This window comes from Equus caballus, chromosome 24, assembly GCF_041296265.1.
Source record: "Equus caballus isolate H_3958 breed thoroughbred chromosome 24, TB-T2T, whole genome shotgun sequence".
NCBI lineage: Eukaryota > Metazoa > Chordata > Mammalia > Perissodactyla > Equidae > Equus > Equus caballus.
The window spans coordinates 35,848,791-35,876,755 of record NC_091707.1 but is presented as its reverse complement, the minus strand read 5'-3'; the positions used below and the strand labels follow the sequence as shown (position 1 = coordinate 35,876,755).

At 40.2% G+C, this 27,965-nt stretch overlaps 1 protein-coding gene and 1 long non-coding RNA gene across 2 annotated transcripts in view; one reads left to right on the top strand and one right to left on the bottom strand.

The window, feature by feature from the left end:
• Positions 1–113: 113 nt before the first annotated feature.
• On the bottom strand, positions 114–15,099 carry LOC138920676 (uncharacterized). The gene is made up of 2 exons (XR_011432266.1): positions 14,482–15,099; positions 114–1,989 (listed from the first exon to the last, which is right to left on the bottom strand). It is a non-coding gene; the product is annotated as an uncharacterized lncRNA (long non-coding RNA).
• SNW1 (SNW domain containing 1) overlaps positions 13,904–27,965 on the top strand; it is a 30,098-nt gene continuing 16,036 nt past the window's right edge. Inside the window, exons 1-3 of the mRNA XM_001492123.6 lie at positions 13,904–14,431; positions 18,643–18,796; positions 20,874–21,035. Of these exons, the coding sequence (XP_001492173.2) occupies positions 14,418–14,431; positions 18,643–18,796; positions 20,874–21,035 (330 nt within the window). The 5' untranslated portion in view covers positions 13,904–14,417. The remainder of the gene's footprint in view (positions 14,432–18,642; positions 18,797–20,873; positions 21,036–27,965) is intronic.

Genomic DNA, 27,965 nt, shown 5'->3' with positions numbered 1-27,965 from the left:
GAAGTAAAGGGAGGCTCAGGAATATTTTTTTAAGTGGGGCTGGGGAGGGCGACAGGCAAAAGTCCATTGTGGCTTCCAGTTATCTCGGAGTCAGAGGAAACGTGGAGCAGAGATTTTTTTTTTAATAACAGCTTTATTGAGATATAATTCACATACCATAAAATTCACCCTTTCAAAGTGTACAACTCGGTGGCTTTGATTACATTCACAGAGTTGTACAACCATCACCACCAACTAATTTTAGAACTTTTTCAACACTCCAGAAAGAAATCCATACCAATTAGCAGTTGCCTCGCTTTCCCAGTCCCCCTTTCTCTCCTCTCATCCTAGCCCTAGCCCCAGGCAACCACTAATCTACATTCTGTATAGATATGCCTATTCTGGACACTTCACATAAATGGAATCATATAATATCTGGTCTTTTGTGACTGGCTTCTTTCACTTAGCATATTTCAAGGTTCATACATCTTGATACATATATTGGTGCTTCATTTCTTCTTACTGCCAAATAATATTCTACTGTATGGATGTACCACATTTTGTTTATCTATTTATCACTTGATGGACATTTGGGTTGCTTCTACATTTTGCCTACTATGAATGATGCTGCTATGAACATTGTATACAAGCTTCTGTGTGAACGTATGTTTTCATTTCTCTTGGGTATATACCTAGGAGTGGAATTTCTGGGTCATATGGAAACTCTATGTTTAATATTTAGAGGAACTGCCAAACTATTTTCCAAAGTGACTGCACCATTTTACATTTCCACTGACAATGTTTGAGTGTTCCAATTTTTCTACATCTTCACCAGTATTTGTTATTGTCTTTTTTATTACAGCCATCTTAGTGGTATGGAGTGGCATCTTAATATGGTTTAGAGCAGAGTTCTTGACTGGAGGTTGAACTTGACCTTGAACTCCACAAGGGAAGTCTGTTCCATCGTCATCTTTCACCCAGCCTCTGCCAGGTCTCTCAGACCCCTGGTAGAAATAGGCTCCCACCTGTGAATGAGGATAGGCTCAAGTCCTTCACTTTCAGTTGGCCTTTCCATCAGTCGCAGCTAGGCCTGTTAGTTCCCTTCCTGGATGGAAACCCTCAATTGAAAGAAAAAGTTCTCAGATAATAATCCTGGCTTTTAAACAAAAACAAACACTTTGTTCATTCTTCTTCAATCACTCAGTTCCCTTGATCTATCTTTTCTTTTCTTCCGAGAGCACCATACATATATGAACCATTTCACTTCTCTCTATCATAAGGAAAACAGTGCAACAGCAACGATGAATGGCCACTGACCCCCTCAGATGCAACAGGGAGTGGTGGGGACCATAGCCCAGATTCCCACATTGGCAAACTGCAGTCTAGATGCTTGCTGTCGTGTGAGAACGTAGGCCCAATATTGCCAGCTCTCCTGGTTTTCAAAAGAAGCTGGAAATCCAGATTTTTATTAAAATCTCCCAATTTTTAAATGTCTGCAACTAACTCACAAGTTTTAAAGCATGTGTGGACAAACAGAACACTTCTGAAGGCCAGTTTCAGCCCACAAGCCCCAGATCTACCAGCCTCCTGGTCTTCAGGACGTGGGTTGTGCAGTATTTACCTCTGAGTCCCCAGAATTAGCGAGGGTCTGGTATGGACAGAGCACTTGATACATTTTTGATACATTTCTGAAGAAAACCACCTGATATTCATTTAATACTGTGAGCCAAGCACTTAAGCTCTTTGCATTCATTATCTCACGTCATCCTCACAGCCTTATGAGGTAGGGAAACTTGCTGAAGGTCACAGAGCCAGGAAGCAAGGAAGGCAGGACTCAAAGTTAGGTCTGACTCCAAATTTCTTAGAGAGAGAGAATCTTCCACTTGGGAGCCAGTACAGAATAGTGGGTGAGACGATATTCTTTAGGTTTAAGTCACTGTCCAGATTAGTCACTTTCCATTTGTAGTCTTGGGCAATTCACAAAACATCTCTAAGCCTCCATTTTCCAATCTGTAAAATGGGGATAATAAGAGTTAATTACTCATAGGCTGTTGTAAGGGTTAAATGAGATAGATTGGCACAGAGGAGCTCATCAACAAACAATAACTATTCTTATTGTCCCAGTATTTTCCCCTTAGAGCAGCCACACACCGCTGCAACTCCTCAATGCACAAACAGGCATCTTCTGGTGGATTATCTTGTTACTAGACAAATGATGAGGAAATAAGGTAAGGAGTCACTTCAAATATCAGATGGCTGCCTTCTGAGGCGGCAGCACGCTTGATAGGAATGAAAATGATCAAAACAAATGACAGTGCTCAGGGCAAGGGGCAAACTGTTCCCTTCCCAGACTGTTCGATAGAAAAAGGAATAGTTATCTTGGGTCTACAGCTTCGTCCCCACTGCAGCCTCATGTTTCAAATCCCCTTAAGGTTAGAGCCAACTTTCAAAAAGAATAATTAAATCTGGAAAGAATTGGGGTCAGCAGGTCTCGCAGTGCTTTTAAACAGGAAGTCTCAGGACTCGAGGAGGGAAGAAGCTGACAGCAAAGCGGCTTTCCCAGGCGTCAATCCGAAGAGCTGCGCAGGCCCGGGAAGAAGACACAGGCGCACCTCTCCCCAAAAACAAGCTGACCCTAAATTCAAGACATCTACAGTCAAAATATTGATTCTACTCATAAAGCGACACATTTCAGAACATTTTTGGCTCATTTAATAAAAATTACTGTTATAATAGTCCTCCTTTATCTGCAGGAGATTCGTTCCAAGATTCCCAGTGGATGCCTGGAACCGCGGATAGCACCGAACTTTATATATAGTATGTTTTTTCCTGTACACATACATATCTATGATAAAGTTTAATTTATAAATTAGGCACAGTAAGACATTAATAACAACTAATAATAAAATAGAACAATTATAACAATATACTGTAATTAAAGTTATTTGAATGTGATCTCTCTCAAAATGTCTTGTTGTACTGTATTCATCCTTCTTCTTGTGATGATGTGAGATGACACAATGCCCACGTGATGAGATGAAGTGAGATGCATGACGTAGGCATTATGACTGACATAGCATTAGGCTACTATCGACCTTCCAACATGTCAGGAGAAGGATCATCAGCTTCTGGACCTAGGTTGACCACAGGTAACTGAAACCATGGAAAGCGGAACCGCGGATATGGGGGGACTACTGTATATTCAGTAATCATATAAAAACAAAGATTGTATTTATGATAACAAAGAAAGGAAATACCTAAGAATCAATATCCTGAGAGATGTGTGCAATCTATGTAAAGAAAACTTCAAAATGTTATTAGAAGATATAAAAGAAGATTTTAATAAGGCAAAACCTATACAGTATTCCTGAGACATTAAATTGGAAAGATATGAGTTCTCTCTAAGTTAATTTATGGCCAACTCAGTGGCAATCGATATTCCTTACAGGCTTCTTTAAAAGAATTCAACAAAATAATTCTAAATTTCATTTGGAAAACAAGTAAATGAAGGGATATTACACCATACTTTTTATTCACTTATTTATTCATTTTATTAATTTTGCACTTTACTTGAATTTGCTTTCACTGCGTTATTGAGATATATTTCACATTCCATAAAATTCACCTTTTTGAAGTGTACAGATCAGTGCTTTTTAGTATATTCACAGAGTTGTGCCACCATCAGCACTATATAATTTTTCAACAGTCCAAAAAGAAATCCAGTACCCATTAGCAGACACTCATCTTTCCCATCCCCCATCCCCACCCAACCCAGCCCCAGGTACCTATTAATCTACTTTTTGTCTCTGTGTATTTTTCTATTCTGGAAATTTTATATAAACGGAATTATAAGACATCTGGCCTTTTGTGACTAGCTTCTTTCACTTAGCATAATGTTTTCAAGGTTTCTGTAGCAAAGAATTTAACCTTGCCCAAACAGAGATCTGGCCTTTGGCCTCAGCTTCTGGGAGGTAATCTCTAAGCTCTTGAAATGTCATGTCTAATAGGAGTGTCTGTCTGCCTCGGAGACTTGGGTCACCAGATGGTTGAAAATATGCTTCAGGGTAGGGGCTGGCCAGAAAGGCCAGCAATGAGATTTAGTGTGGGGGCTTCACGTCACGCAGTTAGCGGATGTCTGCAGGGGCTGGAGACTGAGGTCAGCCACATGGGCAATCAGTCATGCCCACGTGGTGGAGGCCCAGTGAAAACCCTGGACACTGAGGCTCAGGTGAATTTCCATGGCTGGCGGTACTCCTTGCGAATTGTCACACATCAATGCTGGGAGAGTGATGCTGTCCTGGCTACACAGAGAGAGGACAACCGGATGCTCTACGTTTGTAATCCTCCTGGACTCTGCCCTGTGCACTTCTTCCTTTGGCTGATTTTAATCTATATCCTTTTCCTGTAGTAAATCACGAGTATAATACCTTTCAGGAGTTCTGTGTGTCCTTCTAATGAATTATCAAACCTAAGAGTAGCTTTAGGAACTCCCAAACTTGCAATTGGTGTTAGAAGTGAAAATAATCTCTTGTGGACTGCTCCCTCCAACTTTAAAAGTTGCCCAAACTCATACAAGGGTCATTCATATTTTAGCATATAAAAGTACTACACTCCTTTTTATTGCCAAATAATATTCCCTTATATGCATATATCACATTTTTGTTCATCTATTGATCAAGTGATGGACATCTGGGTTGTTTCTACTTTTGGGTTATTATGAATAAGGCTGCTCTGAACATTTGTGTACAAGTTTTTATGTGGAATATGTTTTCAATTCTCTTAGGTTTATACCTAGGTGTGGAATTGCTGGCTCATATAGTAATGCCATGTTTAATTTTTGAGGAGCTGCCAAACTGTTTTCCAAAGTGGCTACACCATTTTACAATCCCACCAGCAATACATGAGGGTTCCAATTTCTCCACATCCTTATCAATACTTGTTATTGTCATCTTAACTTTTATTTTAGTCACCCTAGTAAATATGAATTGGTATCACATCACAATTTTGATTTGCATTTCCTGAATTGCTAATGATGTTAAGCAACTTTTCATGTGTGATTATTGGCCATTCATATATCTTCTTTGAAGAAACATCTAGTCAAATCCTTTGCCCATTCTTTTAATGGATTATTTACCTTTTGTTGTTGATTTGTAAGAGTTCTTTATATATTCTGGTTACAAGTTTCTTATAAGATATGTGATTTGCAAATATTGTCTCCCATTCTGTGGATTGTCTTTTCATTTTCTTGATACTGTCCTTTGAAGCATAAAAGTTTTTAATTTTTGTGAAGTCCAATTTATCTATTTTTTCTTTGGTTAACGGATCATGCTTTTGGTGTCATATCTAAGAATCCCTTGCCAAATCCAAGATCATGAAGATTTACCCCTATATTTTCTTCTAAGAGTTTTATAGTTTTAGCTCTTATATTTTAGTCTTTAATCTATTTTTAGTTAATTTTATATATGGTGTAGAGTAAGGATCTAACTTCATTCTTTTGCAAGTGGATATTGTTTCCCAGCACCACTTCTTGAAAGGATTATTCTTTCCCCATTGAGTGGTCTTGGCACCTGTCTTAGTCCATTCAGGGTGCTACAACAAAATAGCATAAACTAGGTAGTTTATAAACAACAGAAATTTATTTCTCACAGCTTTGGAGGCCAAGAAGTCCAAGATCAAGGCACCTGCAGATTTGGTGTCCAGTGAGGGTCCACCTTTGGCTCATAGATGGTGCCTTCTTGCTGTGTCCTCACATGGTGGAAGGGACAAGAGAGCTCTCTAGAGTCCCTTTTATAAGGGCACTAATCCCATTTATTAGGGCTTCTTCCTCATGACCTAATCACCTCCCAAAGGTCCCCCTCTCCTAATACCATCACACTGGGGGTCAGGTTTCAACATATGAATTTGGGGGAGACACATTCATACCATAGCAGCGCCTTTGTCCAAAATCAGTCGACCACAGACATGTAGGTTTATTTCTGGACTCTCCATTTTATTCCATTGATCTACATGTCTATCCCTATGCCAGTACTACACTTCCAGATTACCATAGCTTTGTAGTAAGTTTTGAAGTTGGGAAATGTTAGTCTTCTAACTTTGCTCTTCTTACGTAATTTTTATTACATAAATTTTGATACATGTATAGAAAAGCTGAAATAATAGTTCAATAAACACCTATACAGCCCTCCATCTAGGTTCACTAGACACCAATTGTTAACATCTTGTTATATTTGCTTTTCTCTCTCTCCCTCCCTTTCCCTCTCTCCCTCCTTCACTGTAAACACATACGCGCACACACACACACACTTTTTGCTGTTGTTGAGTTGAATTGTTTGAAAGCAAGTTGCACACATTTCATCCCCAAACCCTTTGGCATGCATCTCCTAAGAATAAGGAGATTCTCCTACTTAACCACAATATCATTAATACTGCGAAGAAAATTAGCAAAAATTCCATCATGTAGTCTACTATGAGTCTGTATTCAAATTTGTCCAAATGTCCCAAGAATATCTTTTATAGTTTTCCCCAACTGAACCAGAATCCAATGAGGCTTTTACTCATTGCATTTGGTAAGTCTCTTTAGTCTCTTTTCATCTATTCTATAACTTTTTTTCTTTATAACATTGACATTTTGAGGCGTCTAGGCCAGTTGTCCTGTAGAATGTCTCACATTCTGGGCTTTTCTGGTCGTTTCCTCATGCTGTTTAACTTGTTCCTCTATCTCCTGAATTTTTTATGAAATGGAAGTTAGGTCTGACTTGATCAGTCAATTGGGGAAGCACCTAATGTCAGACTGTCCATCTGTTAGTGATGCTAAAGTTATGATGGCCAGATCTCGCCATTATAAAGGTACACTTTTTCTTTTCCAGGTACTAAATAACGCATAAGTCTCGCCTTTTTAACTATAATACAAACTAATGCTTTGATTTAAAACAATTTTTAGGGGCCAGCCCTGTGGCTGAGTGGTTAAGTTCGTGCACTCCACTTCTGGGGCCCAGGGTTTTGCCAGTTCGGATCCTGGGTGCAGACCTAGCACCGCTCATCAAGCCATGCTGTGGTGGCATCCCACATAGCAGAACCAGAAGGACCTGTAACTAGAATATACAACTATTTACTTGGGGGGCAGGTTGGGGAGAAGAAGAAGAAGAAGAAAAGAGGAACATTGACAACAGCTGTTAGCTCAGGGCCAATCTTTAAGAAAAAAAAATTTTAAAGATTGGGAAGGCATATGAAAGTGAGGTGAGGTAATGCTACTTTTCACCAGAGAATGAATATAAATAAAGCAGCGATAACTAAAGTATAATGGCATCAGAGCATAAAATACTGGCATTGCAGTAAATAAAAACATTCATCATATAGAAGAATAGAATATTAATTGGAAGCTACCCTAGAAATAAAATTGAGTTCAATTGCCTCACTTTACAGATGCAAAATCTGAAGTTCAAGCTTAATAAATGTTATTAAGGCCAGAAAAAATACTATTTTTTGAGTGCTCACTCTATGCTGGACAGAGTTCTAAGCTCTTTACATGGTTAACTCATTTACTCATCCCGAAAACTTTATGAAAATAGGTTATATTTACTTTCCTCATTTTTTTGGCCAGTAAGAAAACGGAGACAGAGAAGGTAAGTGACTTGCCCAGGATGCACAGCTAGTAAATAAAGGAGCTTGGCATGGGAACCCAGGAAAGCTGACTCCAGAACGTGTGTTCAACAGCTCCACCCCACCACCTCACAAGTTATGTCACTTGTGGCTCTGGAGCCACCGCTGGTTAGGAATCACGTTAGGCCCTAGGTCTCTGAGGATGAATCCCACCCTCCATCTGGAATAGCACCAGCGGAGTGAGTCCATTGTTCCTTGCAACCTGTAGCAGCATCACTTCTGGCCCGCACTGGGCTCTCTGCTATGAGCAGGCAGCTGCTAATTGCCTGTGATAATGAGGGATAGATGCTGCAAGGAAGATCCAGCACAGCTGAACACAAACCCCCTCCCCCACGAAACTGAATAAAGTACTTGGCCTTGGGGTATAATAGCGTATTACTTTTGCAGTAGATTTGCCTTCTTAATTAAGTTTTGCTAAGACTGCTATTAAAGTCAGTTGCTATTCTCTATACACCCCAAGGACAGCAAGGGACCATGACTGGTAGAAATGCTTCACACGCATATGCCTCTCTGAAAAATGAGAGGATTGTAAAGACTCTTCTCCATCCCCTTCTTTCACCCCAGGTCTTGGTCTATATCTTACTGATTTCCCATGTTAATTATTTTAACCTTGCCCTCAGCGGCCTCCTTTCTCTCTCATCACCATAGAAACCCATTCTGCCTTAAGAATCATCTTTCTTGCCAGTTTTTGACCCAGACCCCCTATTTAAATCCTCCTTCAGTTCCCATTCACCTGCTGAATTAAATCTAAGCTCCTTGATCTTGGCTTCTGGGACCTTCTCTAATTTGCTCCTCTTTTATTCCCTTTTTAGAAATAATACTTTCCTGAAGCAGAGGTGAAAGCAGATCACTGTCAACCAAAATGTTAACTCTAATAACCAATATATTTACACAGTACCTTAGAGTTGAATAAAATATATTCACCTGCATTACCTCAATTAAGTCTCACAATCACTCTAAGATACATACACATAAAGCAAGTAACATGATCAGCATTCTAAAATTAATAAAATTGGGGCCCAAAGAAGTTAAGTGCCTTACTATGATAACATAGCTTGTTGGGAAGCCCAGCTCAAATTTATATCTTTACACTCCCAGACCGTGCTTGTTACACTACACAATGTCATCAATAATCCTGCATTTACCAAAATAGCTTTTTTTCCTTTGGCTTACATCCTGTGGCAGGCAGGATTCTAAGATCTCCCTCAAGATTTCCTCCTCCCCTCTCCCCAACTCCGGGTACCTGCCCTGCATAATCTGTGGGACTGTGAACGTGCTGAGATATCAGTCCCCTGATTGTGTTATGTTATATGGCACGGCTGAGTTGATGATAAGGAGATTCTCTGGGTGGGCCTGACCTAATCAACAAGCCCTTTAAAAGCAGAGAGTTCTTTTGGCTGGTGGCAGAAGAGAAAGTCAGAGAGAAGTGCTTCTGCTGGCCTGGGAGAATGCAAACATCCATGGTGTGAAATACCTACAGGAGTCATGTGGGAAGGACCTGAGAATGGCCTTTAGGAGGTGAGGGTGGCCCCACTGACAGCATCCAACAAAACAGGAACCTCAATCCTACTACTGCAAGGAACTAAATTCTGACAACAAGAATGAGCTTGGACGGGCCAGCCCCAGTGACCTAGTGGTTAAGTTCGGCAAGCTCCACTTCAGCGGCCAGGGTTCAGTTCCCAGGTGGGGTCCTACACCATTTGTCTATTAGTGGCCATGCTGTGACAGCAGCTCACATACAGAAAATAGAGGAAGACTGCCAACAGATGTTAGCTCAGGGCCAATCTTCCTCAGCAAAAATAAATAAATAAAAAAGAATGAGCTTGGAGATGGATTTTTCTCAGACTGTCAGCCTGAAGAGAATTCAGTCTGGCCAACACTGTAATTTCAGCCTTCTGATACCCTAAGCAGAGAACCCAGTCACGCTGTGCCAGCCTTCCAACCTACAAAAATGTGAGCTAATAAATGGGTGTTGTTTTAAGTCACTAAGTTTGTGATAATTTGTTACACAGCAATAGAAATGAATACATCTCCTATTCCCTTACTCTTCTTAAAAATACACATTTTATGAAACACTTCTCTGGCTCTAGGAACCCAAGGAGTGCTCTGAATCACAGCAAGTGTAGAGTAAACGTTGCTGATGCTGAATGAGGCTAAGGAGACCTCTCTAACAACAGCAGTGTAATAAGAGCTAGACCAGGCATTTCGTAAATTTTACTTATTTATTTATTTATTTTGAGGAAGATTAGCCCTGAGCTAACATCTGCTATCAATCCTCCTCTTTTTGCTGAGGAAGAGCGGCCCTGAGCGAACATCCATGTCCATCTTCCTCTACTTTATATGTGGGACGCCTGCCACAGCATGGCTTGACAAGCGGTGTGTAGGTCCATGTTCGGCATCCAAACCAGCGAACCCTGAGCCGCAGAAGCAGAACGTGCGAACTTAACTGCTGTGCGACCAGGCTGGCCCCTAAATTTTGTTTTTTTAATTGCCATACAGTAAAAGTGACTTTTTTGGTGTACAGCTCTATGCATTTTAACACATGTATAGCTGCACGTAACCAGCATCACAATCAGGATACAGACCAATTCCATCACCCCAAAAAACTTCTTTGTGGCAGTCATATCTTTCCCCCATCCCAATCCCTGGCAACCCCTGATCTGTTCTCTGTCACTTTAGTTTTATCTTTTCAAGAACGTCATAGGCCCGGCCCAGTGGCGCAGCGGTTGAGTTTGCACGTTCCGCTTTGGTGGCCTGAGGTTCGCCAGTTCGGATCCCAGCTGTGAACATGGCACCGCTTGTCAAGCCATGCTGTGGCAGGTGTCCCACGTATAAAGTAGAGGAAGATGGGCATGGATGTTAGCTCAGGGCCAGGCTTCCTCAGCAAAAAGAGGAGGATTGGCAGCATTTATCTCACGGCTAACCTTCCTCAAAAAAAAAAAAAAGAATGTCATAAATGAAAGCACATGTAATCCTTTGAGCCTGGCTTCTTTCACTCAGCATGATGCCCTTGAGATTCATCTAAGTTGTTGTGTGTATCACTAGTGTGTGCAAAAGCAAATTTTTAAGTTTATTAAGTTAATTTTAGAAGTTTAAAAATAGAAGAAAGTACCGAGAATCAAAGGATGTTGATCCTAGAAGGGATGTTTGATATTATCTGGGCCCACTCTGTCCTTTTACACATGAGGAATCTGAAATCCAGTGAGGGTTGAGGACTTGCCCAAAACTGTGCAGGCACAGATGATATGGATACAAGGATGAGAGAGAGTCAGTATTCCTTGCAGTCATGTAAACCATCAAAACCTATAAAGTGTGATAAATATTAAGACTTGGGGAAGAACAAATCTCATGGAAGCACAGAAAACAAACATTGTATACATTCCTTTTCATTGCAAATCATAAAGAATCAACTCAAACCAGCTTAACCCACCAAAATCATTTACTGGCTCAATTAATTAAAAAATATTCAGATGGTGTGGTCTTCAGGCACTGCTGGATCCAGGAACTTGCATGATGTTGTCAGAGGTCTCAACATCTATCAATCTCTTACTCTCCTTCTATTTACCTTTCTGGTCTCTCCTTTTTGCATAGTGGCTTCATTCTTCCCTGTTATAGGTTCCTGCTATAATGCCAGGAAAGAGAGATACTGGTAACTCAAGCCTACAAACTTACAGCTTCTGATCCAAAAGAAAGACTAATGCTTTCTCTCCTAGTTCTATTGATCAAACCTCCAGGAATTCCTTTCAGTCTCCTTTGCTGGTTCCTCCTCATCTTCCCAACCTCAAACACTGGATTTCACTCCAGAAGTCTGTCCTTGGACCACTTCTCTTGTGTACCTACACTCACTCTCTAGGTAATCTCACCTGGTATCATGAATTTACACACCATCTGCCACCAAAGGTCTCCAGCCCAAGCCTTTCCCCCACACTTCAAATTTGCATATAAACTGCCTACTTGGCATTTTTACTTGGCCACGTAACAGGTATTTCTTTTTTTTTTTTTTTTTTTTTTTAAAGATTTTATTTTTTCCTTTTTCTCCCCAAAGCCCCCCGGTACATAGTTGTGTATTCTTCGTTGTGGGTTCTTCTAGTTGTGGCATGTGGGAGCTGCCTCAGCGTGGTCTGATGAGCAGTGCCATGTCCGCGCCCAGGATTCGAACTAACGAAACACTGGGCCGCCTGCAGCAGAGCGCGCGAACTTAACCACTCGGCCACGGGGCCAGCCCCCACGTAACAGGTATTTCAAATGTAATGTGTTCAAAACCAAATTGCTGATCTTTCCTCACAAAAATGACCTTCTTGGGGCTGGCCTCGTGGCCGAGTGGTTAAAGTTCGCGAGCTCCACTGCAGGAGGCCCAGTGTTTCGTCGGTTCAAATCCTGGGGGCGGACATGGCACTGCTCATCAAACCACGCTGAGGCAGCATCCCACATGCCACAACTAGAAGGACCCACAATGAAGAATATACAACTATGTACTGGGGGGCTTTGGGGAGAAAAAGGAAAAAAATAAAATCTTTAAAAAAAAAAATGACCTTCTTGCAATTTTCTCATCTCAGTAAATGGCAACTCTATCCTTCTAATTGCTCGGGCAAAAACGCATGGAGTCATCCTTGATTACTCGCCTTTATACCTCACATCAATTCCATCATCAAAATCGGTTGGTTATACCTTCAAAATAGATCCAGATTCCAACCTCTTCTTACCATCTCTAGCACTAACTCCCTGCCTAAGCCATCGGCATCTCTCCCCTAAAAGCCACGCAAGGGTCTCCCTGTTGCCTTCCTTCCTTATTGGAGTCCATTTTCAACACAGCACTCATAATGATCTCTTTAAAACATAAGTCAGATCATGTGTCTTCTCTGTTCAAAATCTCCAATGTAATCTCTGTATACTGCAAAAGAGTGATCTCCAAGATATATTTATAAACAGAAAAAAGCAAGGTGTAGAAAAGTGTGTGTGGTATCCACCACCAGTCTAAGAAAGAGAAGTATACAAATATATATAGATATATATATATATATGTATTTGTTTATATTTTTAAATGGAAGGATAAACCATAAAAAATACCTTTTAAAGTTTATCTATAGGGAGAGGAAGAGAAAAGGATGGAAGGGACAGGGAAAGAATCTAGACTTCTCTAAATGTACTACCTGTTTGGTAAATTTTGTCTTGGAAACCATGTAACTGTTTCACAAAACTATTTTTTTAAAAAAAGCAGCTACTAAAAATCCAAAACAGAGTGACATAAGTAAGCCTAATAGGGTATCAAGTTAGCCCCATAATCACACAGAGGACTTATTCTAAGTCACTTTAAAGCAATGTAATTTGACTATACATGCCTAGAGAGATATACTCAAGGACAAAAAGAATTGAAAAAATCAGAAACTATTAAAATTAAGCATATGTTTAGTAATCATACGAGTAATGTTGTTCTGAAACTAGTTTATACATAATAGGATAAAGCAAACGTGTAATTATGTTAATGCCATTAGACCAAGAGTCTCAGAAGAGATATGCATTTAAATCAAAGTTAAGAAAAACTGTGTAATCCTAAATTTGCATTGAAAATATTAGTATGAATGCATGATGCATTTTCTCAAAAAATATGTGTATGTGAATTTTTTAGCTCTATCCACCAAAAAGGCAAACAATAATCAACCCAGTAACAGTGAACATTTGCAGCATCCAGATTGTTTTCTCAAAATATCACTTTCCCACTTAAAGGAGGGCTGCTTGGAGAAATGACTGATTCCAGGTCTGGGGCGGAGAAAGTACTAGATGAACCTAGAACATCTTGTCACACCAGAAACTGAGTTATCCTGTGTTGGAGGTGCTTCTGCTGCTCAACCTAGTGTGTTTGGTTTGGGAAAATTCAAAGAGCTTTACACTTAGAGTGTATGCACCTTTCTGCACGTGTGCTATATTGCAATTAAAAGTGTGTTTCTACTCTTTATCACGGAAAATTTCAAACCCATACAAAAGTAGAGAGAACAGTATAATGAACATCCATTTTTCCATTATCCAGCTTCAACAAAGATCAAAACTGATGGCTACTCTCCTTTCACCTATACTCCACCCACTTCTCTCCAATGTTTTGAACCAGATTTAACTTATCCTATCACTTCATCAAAGATTATGTTTAATACATAATCTATGTAAAACGCATAATCTATCTAAAACACATACATACATAAAAACGCACATACATAATACACATAAGGAGCGTTCTAAAGGTTACTTGCTAAGGATCACACAATACCTCCCCAGGAGAGTGTTTTGGGAGTGGGGTAGGAGGGTAGGGGACAGCGCTTAAAGAAAAGTTTTGAGTGAGAATGTTTTCAGAGCGTCCAAGAACTCTCCATTCGCCAGTCTCACGATTTCCTATTGTTTTAAAACCCTATCACCCTTTCACACAACGTTGCCGTCCCCGGAAAGCTCTCGTGTTTGGGACTCCTACAAGGAGAATGAAACTGAGTGGGGAATAAAATAAAGCGGCTTAAAAGGCATCTCAACTTCTTTATTTTGCCCAGAGAATGCCCCATCATGTCATAGGGTACAAGCGACGCCTTCGCTTTTCTTAACTGAAGCGCTGACCCCGTTGTAACCGTTCCGTCCGGTTAGAACAGAACCGGATTGTACGCCTGTTCAAGGAACTACAAATCCCAGAAGGCCCTTCGGCCAGGCGCCTGCGCGTTGCGTGCTCCTTCCTTTCCCCTCCTTGTCGCGGGGAAAGACCCGCCCCGCGGCGCTGTCGCTCGCGCTGGAAGAAGCGGAAGAAGATGGCGCTCACCAGGTGGGTTGTTGATTCGGGTCCTCGATACGGAAGGGTCTAGGAGTACCCACCTTTTCTTTTCTCTGCCCACACTCTCCGCGCAGTGACCCGGCCCGGGGCGCAGAGCAGCGTGGGCCGAGATCACGGCTAGGCCCTCCCGCCGGCCGCCGGGGCGACTAGGCCTCGCCCAAGCTGGGGTCTTTCCTGAGCGGCTTCCCGGGTTGAGTTCGCTCCTCGGTGGGGCCGAAAGCAGAGGCGTGGCGGAAGAGTTCTCTGGCCTCACATGCCGAGGAGTCGCACGTGTTTTGGGCTTAAGCATCTTGGGGGTGTGGAGAGCGCTCTCTCGGGTCCGCGGCTCGGGTGGGCGCGATGGGGCAGGGAGAGCAGTGGCTTATTTGGCCGGAGTGAAAGCGGGCTTACGGCCGTTTGTCTGCCGAAGTCTTCTGTCTCTGTCCCGAAATAAGGATTCCTGAGAAAAAGGGGCCCGGCGCGGAACAGAGATTTCAAAGTAGCCACAGTAGTGGCCGCTGTCTACTAATTCGCGCCGCCGCTCCGCACTTTAACTTTGGACCTTCGAATTTCTTCCGTAGATGAAACCACGTCAGTTTTTTGCTGTTCGCGGTTGCCTTGGTAACTGCACGTAAAGTGGTCCCCGCCTTTGAGAAAAAGATGCTTAAGTGGGAGATTCCAAGGAGTTACGTAACTCCTACTAGTCCGCGACCCGGCTGCTCTAAGTGGAAAAACTTTCCACGCGAACGCGGCAGGAAAAGTTGAGCGTCGAAGCGGGTTGTAAAGAAAGTGATCATTTTAGGACATCCGCTTGAGCTCCCTAAACACATTTCATTCTCCTCTCGTGTACTTTTCCTGGTTGACGATAGTTAGGAATCCTAAAAATGTTTTAATGAGACATTTCTTTTGGGAATTACTTTTGAGTGCCTGGCTTTATCCCACGGGTTGTGTGTATACAAAAGAAAATCTGACGGTCCTTGGCTGCAGGGAAGATGTGGTACGAGGCATACAGATATGGAACAAAGAACAGTACAAAGTGCTTATTTGCATTTATTTGTGTAGTGCTAACTTAAGTGCAAAAAGAAATAGATGAAGTGAGCTGAATGAACTGGAGAGTTTCCTTTAGTAAATGTTACAGGCAGCAGACATTTGAGTGCCCTCCAGGTGGGAGGCACAGTGACAAAGATGAGTAGAGTTAGGAGGAAAGGTTTTGTGGAAAAGGTAGAATTCGAAAAGGACACACAGGAGAGATACCAGAGATGTTGCGGTTACTGTGTGCTTAAAATTGCTGTGGCAGAGTGCAATCTTTAAATGGCTAGTCTTCGTGACATCCTAGCTTTCTGATTTTGTTGCGTGAGTTCTAGCCAGTTTGATTTTTAGACTTGATCTCAAGTTTCCAGGTGAAGCATTATTATCTCCAAGATCTATCAGGGATTCTGAACAGCAGGGACTTGACATATTGATGTGTTACAGTCTTGGTGTCACCAGTGATTCTTGTTAAAGATTTAAAGTCATACGGATTTAATTTTCTAAATTCAAGTATTTTTAAGGTTATGTATCTAATAATATCACTTGCGTTTAATATGTTTACTTTAGTAAAGGGGAATGGGTAGACTAAGATGTCCTCGTGTCACTATTAACATTTTGGACTGGATAATTCATTGTGTGGAGCTGTCTTGTGCACAGTAAGATGGTTGGCAGCATCTGTGGTCTCTTCCCACTAAATACCAGTGGCACCACCTCCCCTTCTCCTCCCTTCCTCCAAGTCCTGACAAAATGTCTCCAGACCTTGTCAAATAGCTGCATTGTAGATATTTTGCCCCCAGTTGAGAACCTCTGAGGTCGACTTTACCCTTGCGTTTGCCTCTTACGTACCCCCTACCCCCAGGAGTGTGCCTCTTTGTGGGAATGTCATCCTTTACAGGCAACAACAAAGTTATGCCCCTCTGGAAGTCTGAAGTATGTTCTGACCTTAATCCAGGCCAGGTTACCTATTTACTGGATTGTCCAAACTCTTTGCTTTGGCAGGCTGCCTGCCTTTTGATCATTTTAGTGACTGGTTCTTCCAACAGAAGGTAAAGGAAAGAAAAGAGAAATGAAATATAAGTAAATATTTTAGCTTCTTTGTAACTGACTTTGTGTCGCTTCTTTGTATTGGGTATGTATGGTTTACTGAAAACAACTGTGGTAGAAGCCCAAAACTTTTGACTCCATTCATCCATCCATTCATTCATTCCATTAGAAAATATTGGTTGGAGGTCTGCCGTGTGCCTGGCACTATTCTAGTGATGGTTTTACAGTATTGAATCAGTCAAGCAAACTCCTTATCCTCACAGAGCTTATGTTCTAGGAGAGACAGACTGTATATGAATGAACAAATCAGTAATGCAATTTTAGGTGGTGAGTAGGAGGAATAAAATAAAGAGGAAGGGATAGAGAGTTACTGAAAGTGTCAGTAGAGTGCTCTTTTGGACAAGGTGGTCAGAAAACTGCTCTAGGGCGATATAATTGAGCAGAGGCATGAATGCTAAGAAGCAAGCACTAAAAGATCTGGGCAAGAGTTTTCTATAAAAGCACTATAAGGAAAAAAATATTCTTTTGGTGGGGGGTGAGGAAGATTGTCCCTGAGCTGACATCTCTTGCCAGTCTTCCTCTTTTTGCTTGAGGGAGATTGTCCTTGCGCTAACATCTGTGCCTGTCTTCCTCTGTTTTGTACGTGAGACACCACCACAGTATGGCTTGATGAGCGGTGTGTAGGTCCACACTCGGGATCCGAACCCATGAACCTCAGGCTGCCAAAGTAGGGTGCGCAAACTTAACCATTACACCACTGGGCCGGCCCCTGGAAAAAATATTCTTAATGAGTAAATAGAATATTTTATGGCAAAGGGAATAGTAAATGTAAAGATCCTGAGATGGCTTGTTTAAGGAAAGACAAAAAAGCTATAGTGACATAAAGATGGTGAGCGCGAAGGGTAGAGTGAATTTATTTCTCCTGCAAACATTTAAGTAGCCCCTGCTGTGAGCTAGATAATGCCTGAAGAGTTAGGGATGGAAGCAGCAGAAGGCGGGGTTCCTGCCATCAGGTTGCTCACAGTCTAGGGACAGAAAGAAAGGTAAATGAATAGATGATTGCAATACAGTAAAATAGGTGTTATAGTAGAGGTCCACAGAGGGTCTTGTGGGAGCATGGAGGAGAGGCAGCTAACCCAAACTGGGGGAATCGTTGAACAGCTCCAAATACTCAAATATTTATGGAACATATATTGAATGGTATTTAGACACTGTGCCAAGTGGCTTATGGATTTTCTCATTTAATATTTATAACATCCCTACGTGGTTGGTAATCTTCTGATCCATCATTACAGATGAGAAAACTGAGCTTCAGGGAGGTAAGTAACTTACCCAGGTTAGTAAGTGGCAGAGGTAGGATTTGAACTTTGAGCTCTTAGCCATCATAGTACCTGACCCGCCCCCACCACCACCAGACTAATCAGATCCCTCTGGTGTGTGCTGTCAGAGCACTCTATTCTTTTCCTTCATCAGTTAATATAATTTGTAATTATAGGTTTGTGTGATTATTTGATTGTTGCTCTGCCTCACAAGATTGTAAGCTGCCTTTCTCAGTTTATAGTCTCATTGCCTACCTAGCACGGCGCCTGCACCCAAGTGATCAATAAATATTTTTAATAAATAAGCTCTACTGCTTACTCAAATATGCTTACGAGCCAGAAATCACAAAGGAATCCTGACTTTCCCGTTAAACTTATTACTCATCTACTGGAATCCTTTTGTGGTACTTTGGAGTGTCTGTGTCTATAACAACATTTATCATACTTAAAAGTTGGTAAGAAAACCGTATGCTGGACACTTGGTCCCTGGATAATTGAGAATGTTTACTTGCTTGTTACAAGAAAGGAAGTGTGGAAGCATAAAAACTCAGTTGTTGTCTATTATGTGAAATATCTGTTAATTTTTTATTCTGGACACCATTTGCGTACATCCTAGTCAAATGTTTTTACTGTATGTCTCTGGGTACTTATTTCTTTCCAGGCATGACAAAATGACTGATATTGAGTACTACTATAAATCATTGAAAAGTTTGCTCTTTTGCTAAAGGGAAAAGGTATTATAGGAAAATAGTGTCTGATGGCCACGTTGCAATAATCAAATTAAATGTAAGAATTGTAAAAAATTCTGACTTTTATTGTCTTTGCCTTTAGCTTTTTACCTGCACCTACTCAGCTATCTCAAGACCAGCTTGAGGCTGAAGAAAAGGCAAGATCCCAGAGATCACGACAGACTTCACTGGTCTCCTCCCGAAGAGAACCTCCCCCGTACGGGTACCGGAAAGGCTGGATACCCCGGTTACTAGAGGTAAATAGGGACCTTCAGTCTGGATTTATTAAATTGTGCTGAAATGTGTGATAGCACCCTTATGAAATTAATTTAGGCCCTAGAACATCCGCACGTGAATGTCAATATGATAGAAATTCTGATTGTGAGCTCTCAAGACATATACTTCCCCTTAGAAGATTAATCTTTTCCTTCTTGCTTATTGTCACTGCTTTGTGATCACTGGAGAATTGTACCTGTTTACACCTCTTCTTATGTCAAACTATTAAACAAGTACAAAAGAAACTAACATACCCTTTATAAATCCAGGGATTACAGTATATGGAAAATAATGGGAAGTAAGAGGGAAAAAAGGAAAGAATGATTTCACGTTTGAGTGCCTTTCCTTCCCTCCTCCTCCCTACATGCACAGTACCACATAAACCTAAAGAGACAACCTCTAGGAAAAACTTCAGCAGCATTTCCTTTCCTGATTTTTTTTCCCATTAGGTATAGTAGAAAGAGCACTGACAAGGAGTTAAAAAAATATAACTGGTTTTGCATTATAGCTGTGCTACTTACTATTTGTGTGACCCTGGGCCAATCCTGATCTCTCTTGATCTGTTTTCTTGTCTTCAGTTTGAGAATGTTAATGCGTGTCTAATATACAGACTAGGTAAATTTTTTTTTTTAGAAGGCACGTGAGCTAACATCTGTTGCCAGTCTTTTTTTTTTTTTTTTTCCTTTCTCCCCAAAGTCCCCCAGTACGTAGTTGTATATTCTAGTTGTAGGTCCTTCTGGTTGTGCTACATGGGACGCCGCCTCAGCATGGCTTAAGGAGCAGTGCCATGTCTGTGCCCAGCGTCTGAACCAGCAAAACCCTGGGTTATCGAAGCAGAGCATGCAAACTTAACTGCTCAGCCACGGGGCCAGCCCCAGATTAGATAAATTTTTAAGAGGTATAAGAGACAGAATTTGATGGTTGATTTGGAGGCAGTGAGGGAGAAGGAAGAATCTGGAATGATGGGGTTTTTTTTTTTTAATCTCTGGCTTGTTCCCAAAGAACAAACTTCTTGGCAGCACCTATCCTCCTAATTACTCAGGATTCCATACATCAGTTCAACACATATTCCTTTCCCTCATTCTAGGGCAGACTTTCCCGTGCTTGGCCACCTTTTTTATCTAGGGAGAAAAGCAAACGTTTGAGACTTAATTATTTTGCCTCCCCAAGACCTCCTCCTGTTTAATCAAGCCTTTTTCTTTTACTCCCAGTATTCATTCTGACTCCTGCAAATTTTCCTCCTCCACATCCCAAGGAATGTACCTGCCCTATTAAAAATCTTTAAATGCCTATACCATTCATTTTTGTGCGCAGTTATTTTCATTTTGTCATTTTGTTGTATTCTCTTTATATGGTGATGATTTTTACTTTACAAATGTGAAGGGCTTGTGCCCTTAGCTTTTTTCATGTATCTCCAAGTGATGATCCTAGTGAACTGAGTACTTATTGGATTGCGACTTGTTGCTTAGCACCCTACAAGAATTCCCCCTGCCTGCCAGAACTCTTTATAGAGTCTAGAAGACAGACACCCAACTAGATCATGTCTTCTCCTAATGTAGTCCCGGTTTTTTCCCTTCAGCTATCCTCTGATCTTTGTGAATTCTCTCTGTCCTCTATAAGCTGCAGCCCTATTGGACTCTCGTTTCCTGGAACATGCCAAGTTCATTCTTGCAGCAGGGCCTTCACACTTGCTGGTTGATCTGCCTAGAAAATGCTTCCCTCAGATCTTCCCATGAGTGATTTCTCATCATCTGGGCTTTAGCTCACATGTTATCCGTTCACAGAGGCCATCCCAAGCACACTATTGAAAAATGCTCCTCTTCCAGTCCCTTTAGTACTTTCCAGGCATTTATCACAAGGCAGAGATTAAGCTTTTTATATCTTTGCCAACTAGAATATACTCTGCACAAGATCAGGGACCTCTGTTTTGTTTGCTGCCTTATCTCTAGCATCTGGCATAATAAGGGCTCCATAATTATTTGTTGAATAAATGAATATATCTTGAATCTCAAATTACTATTAAATGTTCTTTTTATTTCTTATCTTTTTAATATATAGGATTTCGGAGATGGAGGTGCTTTTCCAGAGATCCATGTGGCCCAGTATCCACTGGATATGGGACGAAAGAAAAAAATGTCGAATGCGTTGGCCATTCAGGTGGATGCTGAAGGAAAAATTAAATATGATGCAATTGCCCGACAGGGACAGTCAAAAGACAAGGTAATCCTCTCATGGATTTGTTTTTTCTCATTGATAAATGTTTTGTGAAGAGTTTTTTGTAATTGTGTGGAAATGATAAATCTCTGGCCAGTTTATGTTAAAAATAGCAGTAAAGTATACTTCGGCTAAATGAAGATGTGACTTCATAACAATATGAACAATATGTTATGGCTTCATGACCATGATAACTTTTCCTTTAAAATTCTCCAAATTGATGATAGCGTATATATACTTAGGGTTTTTACTTATTTGTTTTACTTTTAAAAACAGTTCTTTTATAGTACTAACATTTTTTTAAAAGCTAGTAGATTTTTAAAAATCTCCAATCCTAGCACCTTAAAAAAATCAAAATTTAGTTTTATCTATAAAATAGATAAAAACTTTTCTCACTCTCATCCATGTACTTGAAACTACTTACATATATACTTAATAGTTGATTTAAATATAACAAATTACACAGACTTCTTTCTGCCTTGATTAAGTACGAAACTGGCACTTGCTCAATTTAGGATAATCTTAAAAGTAATCCAAAAACCTGCTTAAAAGTAATCCAAAACCAAAAATAAAATTTACTTAAAATAATCTCATCTCAGAGCAGCTACACTCAGAGCCAAGGAACTGTTTTTAAGACTTAGTTTCTTTCTTATAAATAAATACTCCAAATAGTTAAAAGATCTCTTTAGAATTGAAAAATACTTGTGAGCCTTCAGTACCTGTGCTTTGCCCTTCTCTCTCCCAAATATTTTTATTTTACTTTCTAAAAGAGCACTAATGGTAACCCGTCCCTTGCTCCTACATCTTGGCTGCGGAGTTTTGGGGAAAGCAATTATGCAGTCAGGCAACTTCCTATCTCAGGTTTTAATTGGGCTCCTTTGGTGTTCCTCCAGGCCTTAGCTCCTCCTCTCTGGCCCCTCTCAGCTAACAGGTGACTCCCCATATATTTGCATAAAGAATACTGGAAGAAAATTGTTGGCTTTCTTTTTTTTTCTTTTCTTTTCTTTTTTGAGGAAGATTAGCCCTGAGCTAACTGCTGCCAATCCTCCTCTTTTTTCTGAGGAAGACTCTGTTAGCCCTGAGCTAACATCCGTCCCCATCTTCCTCTACTTTATATGTGGGACGCCTACCACAGCATGGCTTTACCAGGTGGTGCCATGTCTGCACCCGGGATCTGAACCGGCGAACCCCTGGCCGCCTGAGAATCAAAACGTGTGAACTTAACCGCTGCGCCACCGGGCCAGCCCCTGTCGGCTTTCTTTATCCCATGCTTGTCTTTTTGTCTTGATTTTTCCTTTTTTCTCTATAAGAAATCTCTTCTCCTGTCTACACCTATTCTTGCCATTGTATTCTAGGGTATCCCAGACCTCATCCCTCCCGTTTCCTTTATAACCTATGTTTTTGTTATTCTTCTCAACAGCATCTTTCACCTCCTCTATTTTGTTGGCTTCTTCTGGTAGCATTTGAACATGCGTGCTTTTCTCATCTTTTAAAAGTTTTCCCTGACTACTCTCAAGGCTCCCTCTAGCTACGTCCAGATTTCCACCTAATTTTCTCCACTTTCCTGCAGGCTTCTTGCAAGAGTTGTTTTCTGCTTTCTCTATTTCTTCACTTCCCTTTCCCTCATTTCACTGTCAGGTGGCCTCACCTCAACCAGTCTGCTGAAGTAGCTCTCTGGTGAAGGTCTCTAAGACTGTTTTCTCAGAACACATTCTCTCTGACTAATCTAATTTATTTCCTTGGCTTAAACTGCCACTCATATGCCGATGACTGTCATATTTGTGTCTCCAGCCCAATTTGTCTCCTGGGCTCTAGCTCCTTATATCTTACTGTCTACAAGGGTACATCTATCTAGATTTCCCCAAAGTACTGCTCAATCAAATCCAAACCTAAACGCATAATTTTCCACTTAATCTCCCTCTTATGTTCTCTAACTCAGTGATTGGTAATGATATCTTCCTAAATGACTGCTAAAAGCCTGAGAGTCCTCCTTTTTTCCCCTTATTTTATTGATTTCTTTAAAAAAATTGCATTAATAATATATTCATATGGTCAAAGATATCAACAGTACAAAAGTATATGCAGTCCTGCCTACTTCTCCCACTTTACTTCCCAGAGGTAACTACTGTTGCTACATTGATATATATCTTTCCAGACTTTTGTTCTGGATTTAGGTATTTATGTATATGTATTCCTACTTTACATACAGTAAACACACCCCACACACACGTGCAAATGTATACATCTTTTTTTAGATGAATGAAATTTTAATATTCATAACTTCCATAGACTTGCTTTTTTTACTTAATATGTTTTGAAGGTTTTTGTTAATACATACAGGTCTACTTCATTTAAAAAAAATCTACACAGAATTCCATGAAGTGCTTGTGCCCTAATTTTTTTTAAGCATTGATGGTTTCCAGTTTTTTAGTTTTGTAAACAGTACTTTATTCAAGATCCATGTACAAACATTTTTGCACATCAGTATTCGTGCAAAATGAATTCTTGATGGACTTCTTGGGTCAAAGGATATTCCGATTTCAGCTGTGACACGTACTGCCAGCGTGTTCTCTAAAAAGCCTTTGCTTAGCAGTCTTTCCGTTCTTTGGTGCTTCCCTCAGACCCTGCATCTGTTTATTCACCGTGATCTCTTACTTAACACTGCTCAAGTATATTCCCTTCTCTGATACTTAGTTCAGGACCGCATCATTTCTTGCTTGATTGACTATAGCAGCGTCTGAACACATCTCCTTGGCGTTTGTCTTGTCTGCCTAAAAAAACAAATTCATCATGTTTGTCTGTTTATCTTTCTGTCTCTCTCCCTCTCATATATGCACAAGTGTGCACATTTAAAATCATGGCTTTTAGGATAAGAACCAACCAAGCTCCTTATGGCATACTTGACCCCTTGCTTACCTTTCTAGCTTAGCCTCAGCTCTCATGACCAGAATACTGAAATCCACAAAAGTCTAGTTTTAGCTATTCTGTTTATTTTCAATACAAAATAATCACCATTGTAGGTGGTCGTTGGAGAAGAAGAACTTTCAGACACTCCCTATATATGTCTTCAGTGAGGAATTACTTGCTGGTCCCTTAGTGTAGCACATTCTCTAACCTTAGGAACTTCCCATGGGTGTCCTCCTATGCCTGGGGAAGCCCTCCCCCTATTCTTTGTCTGACTATGTTCTATTGCTTTCAAATCGCAACTTGCTCTTCGCTATTCTAAGATACCCTCCCTGATCTTCTGGCTAGGTTGGGCATCCTCCTCCCTGTTTCCTATGTTTACTTTCTCGTAGCAGTCATCACCTTTGTTGTAGTTATTCTCTCACCAATGATCTATGTTATTTGCCCGTAAGTTCTTTGAGGACAGAGATTATATCTTTGTATTTTCTTTCCTCTTTGACATCTAACTTAGTGCCTGACAGCATGACATACAGCCATTTTCACCAGCGTTTATTGGAGGAATGATAGCAATTTTCATTGAATAACAGAAAACCACTTCTCCTGAAGCCAGCAAGGAAGCATAGTCCACTCCTGCAAAAGGAAAGGTGGCCCCTGTGGATGCAGGACATATACTGAAATTTCCCGTGCCATGGAGGCCTTCACTTGGCTCCAGCTCTCTTTGATTTGGTGCATCTCTCCTTCTTTGGAATAATCATAATTCTTTGTTGGGATGTGCTGCCTCTCCTCTCATTTGTGAGGAAAAAGCAACATTTTAGGACAATAATTTGGCATTGGCAGGTTTTATAATTTTGGATGAAATACAGTTTTAGCCCATTTTACATTATATTTCAAGATTGGAAACAATGAATTTTATCTGATTTCTAGTGAATGTCTGAATTTTTGTGTGTGTGTATGTCTAATAACCATGTGTATTAGTGATTATTTTGTATTGAAAGTAGATTTCAGTATTCTGGCCAAATAAAGATTCTAAAGTATTGTTCCTTTGTACAGTAAAAGCCTTACATGTTTATCTATAATGTAACCTCTAGAAATAAACCCAACTAGTTGTTTACAGAGGTACCGCACTCAGGTTCATACTAACCCTAACCCCAGTGGGGGAAGCTATGTATGTGTAGGGACAGGAGGTGTGTGAGAAATCTTTCTACCTTCCTCTTCATCTAAAAACACAATCTTAAAACAAAAGTAAGCACAATGAAGATTTTTAAAAAGTGTACAGGGTACTCTCTGAATTGAAAAGGAGGATAGTGGTAGAGTGACTACTTGAACTGTTCTAACATTGTTCCTAGTAGATATATTTTCTTTTCTTTCTTTTCTTTATTTTATTGAGGTCATAATAGTTTATAACATTATGAAATTTCAGTTGTAGAGTATTATTTGTCAGTCACCGTATAAATGTGCCCCTTTACCACTTATGCCCACCCCTCAACCCCCTTCCCCTCTGGTAACGACTAATCTGTTCTCTTTATCCATGTATTATTAGTTTATCTTCCACACATGAGTGAAATCATGCTGTGTTGATCTTTCTCTGTCTGGCTTATTTCACTTAACATAATTTCCTCAGGGTCCATCCGCATTGTTGCAAATGAGACAATTTTGTCTTATTTTGTGATTGAGTAGTATTCCATTTTAAATATATATACACCACATCTTCTTTTTCTAGTGGATATATTTTCTTGCTGGACTTTATACCCTGGAATATCCATTTGAATTCCTTACACAAATGTAATAAATGTGCACTTTAATTTTTTTTAAGTGGTTGGATTAATGCATGAAGTTTTTGAATGCATTGGATAATTCAGCATTAACTGAGTGCCTGCTATGCATTGGCATTTGGAAGGGGGGACACTGCTTGATTGTTTGGGACTGTTTTGAGCATTGTATAGTGTTTAACATAAGTGGCGTTATCTGTTAAGTGTCAGTAGTGCCCCCTCCAGTGTCTTAGCCCAAAACACCTCACATATTACAAAGGCCCCAGGAGGGGAGTTGGAAGTGGCAGCCATGCCCTCTTTTAAAACCACTGATTTTCCTGTTTTAAAAGTAGGAATCGGCTACTAAATGTACAAAATGGGATTTAAAAAATTCATTATCATTCAGGAGGCTGATATGCAGAGTCCTTGACATAGAATGAAAATAGTTTACTGGATTATTGAATTTGCACTATAGTGCAAAGATTTCTGATTTAAATCAGAGGTATCTGGTATTCAGGAAGTGGGGAGATCTCACTGAAATATCAGTAATAAAAGAGCAGGAATAGAAAGTGCTAGCCCTAGATATAAGAGGTGAAGACAAAGCAAGATTCCAAGGGATAATATTCTAGGATAAATCTAAGGCCACTGATCTCTCTACATGTAAATACTGTGTACAAGACTTAGCAGTAATACAAAATTGGGAGGAAAAGAATTTCTTGAAGTAAACCTTAACAGAACTAAATGGTTTTTTTTTTTTCCAATTGTCGCTTGAGTGATAAATCTTGAAATAAAAAGCCTTGGTGTTTACATTTTTCCGTCTGACATCTTTACATAGGAAATGTAACATACGTACTATTACCTAAAAGAATGCCTTCAAACACACCCCCCCCCAAAAACTCCTACAGCTTTAAACTGACCACAAGATAAGTTGTATAAATGTTATCACCTTTTTCATATGATTCCAAAACTAGCTAAGCCTGAAGATCGTGTTTTCTTTCTACCTCTAAAATGGTGAACATGTTGACAGGTTATCCTTTTAGTCAGTCCAGTTCTTTGCCAGTTTTTAGTAATAAAAAAATCTGTTTCACAGATGAGTTATTGCTTTATCTTGTTCACAGAGCTCATTTGTGCTCCCGATACCTTCGAGAGTATATTATATTTTTCAGATAACCCTCCCCAGCCTTTTTGCCTCCTGGGATATACTGAGTTTCTTCAGCACATTTGGTTCTCAGGCAATAAAAAATTGGAGTTTTATAGTTAATTACCATGGAGGAATCTTGCTCTTCAGATGTCCTTCACTCAGCTTTGTGAGCTGCTAGAATCTTATTGATGCTCATTTAAAGGATTATTAACTTTGGAATACCCAAATACGAAACAGCAAATGGCTCTTGTATGCTAAATTAGTATTGAGAGTTTATGTTGAGCATGTATGACTACCAGGAGCCATTTACTTAGAATCCCTTCCTGTAATGATTGCTGTGTGAAAGTAATTAACTCTTCATAGTCTTGGTATTATTTTCTAGAGTAATGTTCTAGAAATTTAAATTCTCGTGGTGTGGATTTTTCCATCCTGAAAAGGCTTCAGAGGTCTGTTACAAGCTGTGTGATCTTAACTCACAGAGCCTCACTTTTCACTAGAGTCAGTTTTAGGGACCTTCAAAACGAATCCTCTGAGAGCTTAGGGACACTGGTAGCTCAGGTAGCAGTAAGACATGTTTTGTGGTAAATCATCTACACTTTCTTACCTGATCCTTTTACTCATTCCTAAGAAAAACATGCTAGAGATTTCAGTCTATAGACATGAGATGGTTTTTTCTGGAAAATCAACAGCTTATGTAGCACCTTCTGCAGGCCTAAAATATAATCATATTTAGCATGGAACAGAGCATTTCTAAAATTCATACATTCACTCGTGTGTGCAAAAAATTCTGACTGAATGCCTCCTGTGGACCAGGCATTGTTGCAGGCACTGGAGACGCTTTAATGAATGAGAGATTCCTCATCAGTAATGTGGGGACAGTCACTGTGCATGCCTCACAAGGTTGATCGGAAGCTAAACTAGTTAATATGTATAGAGCAAAAGAACCGTGGCACAAAATAAGTGCTTAATAAATGTTAGCTGTTATAATTATTGTAACTTTACCAGAGGACACAGGTAAGTAAAACAGATAAATAATTTCATAACGTGAGGAGTCCTTTGACTCAGTAAACAGAGTGTCGTGACACTTATTGTGTTCAAATAACAGAAGAGCCCATGTGACTGAAGTATAATGAATGAGGGAGC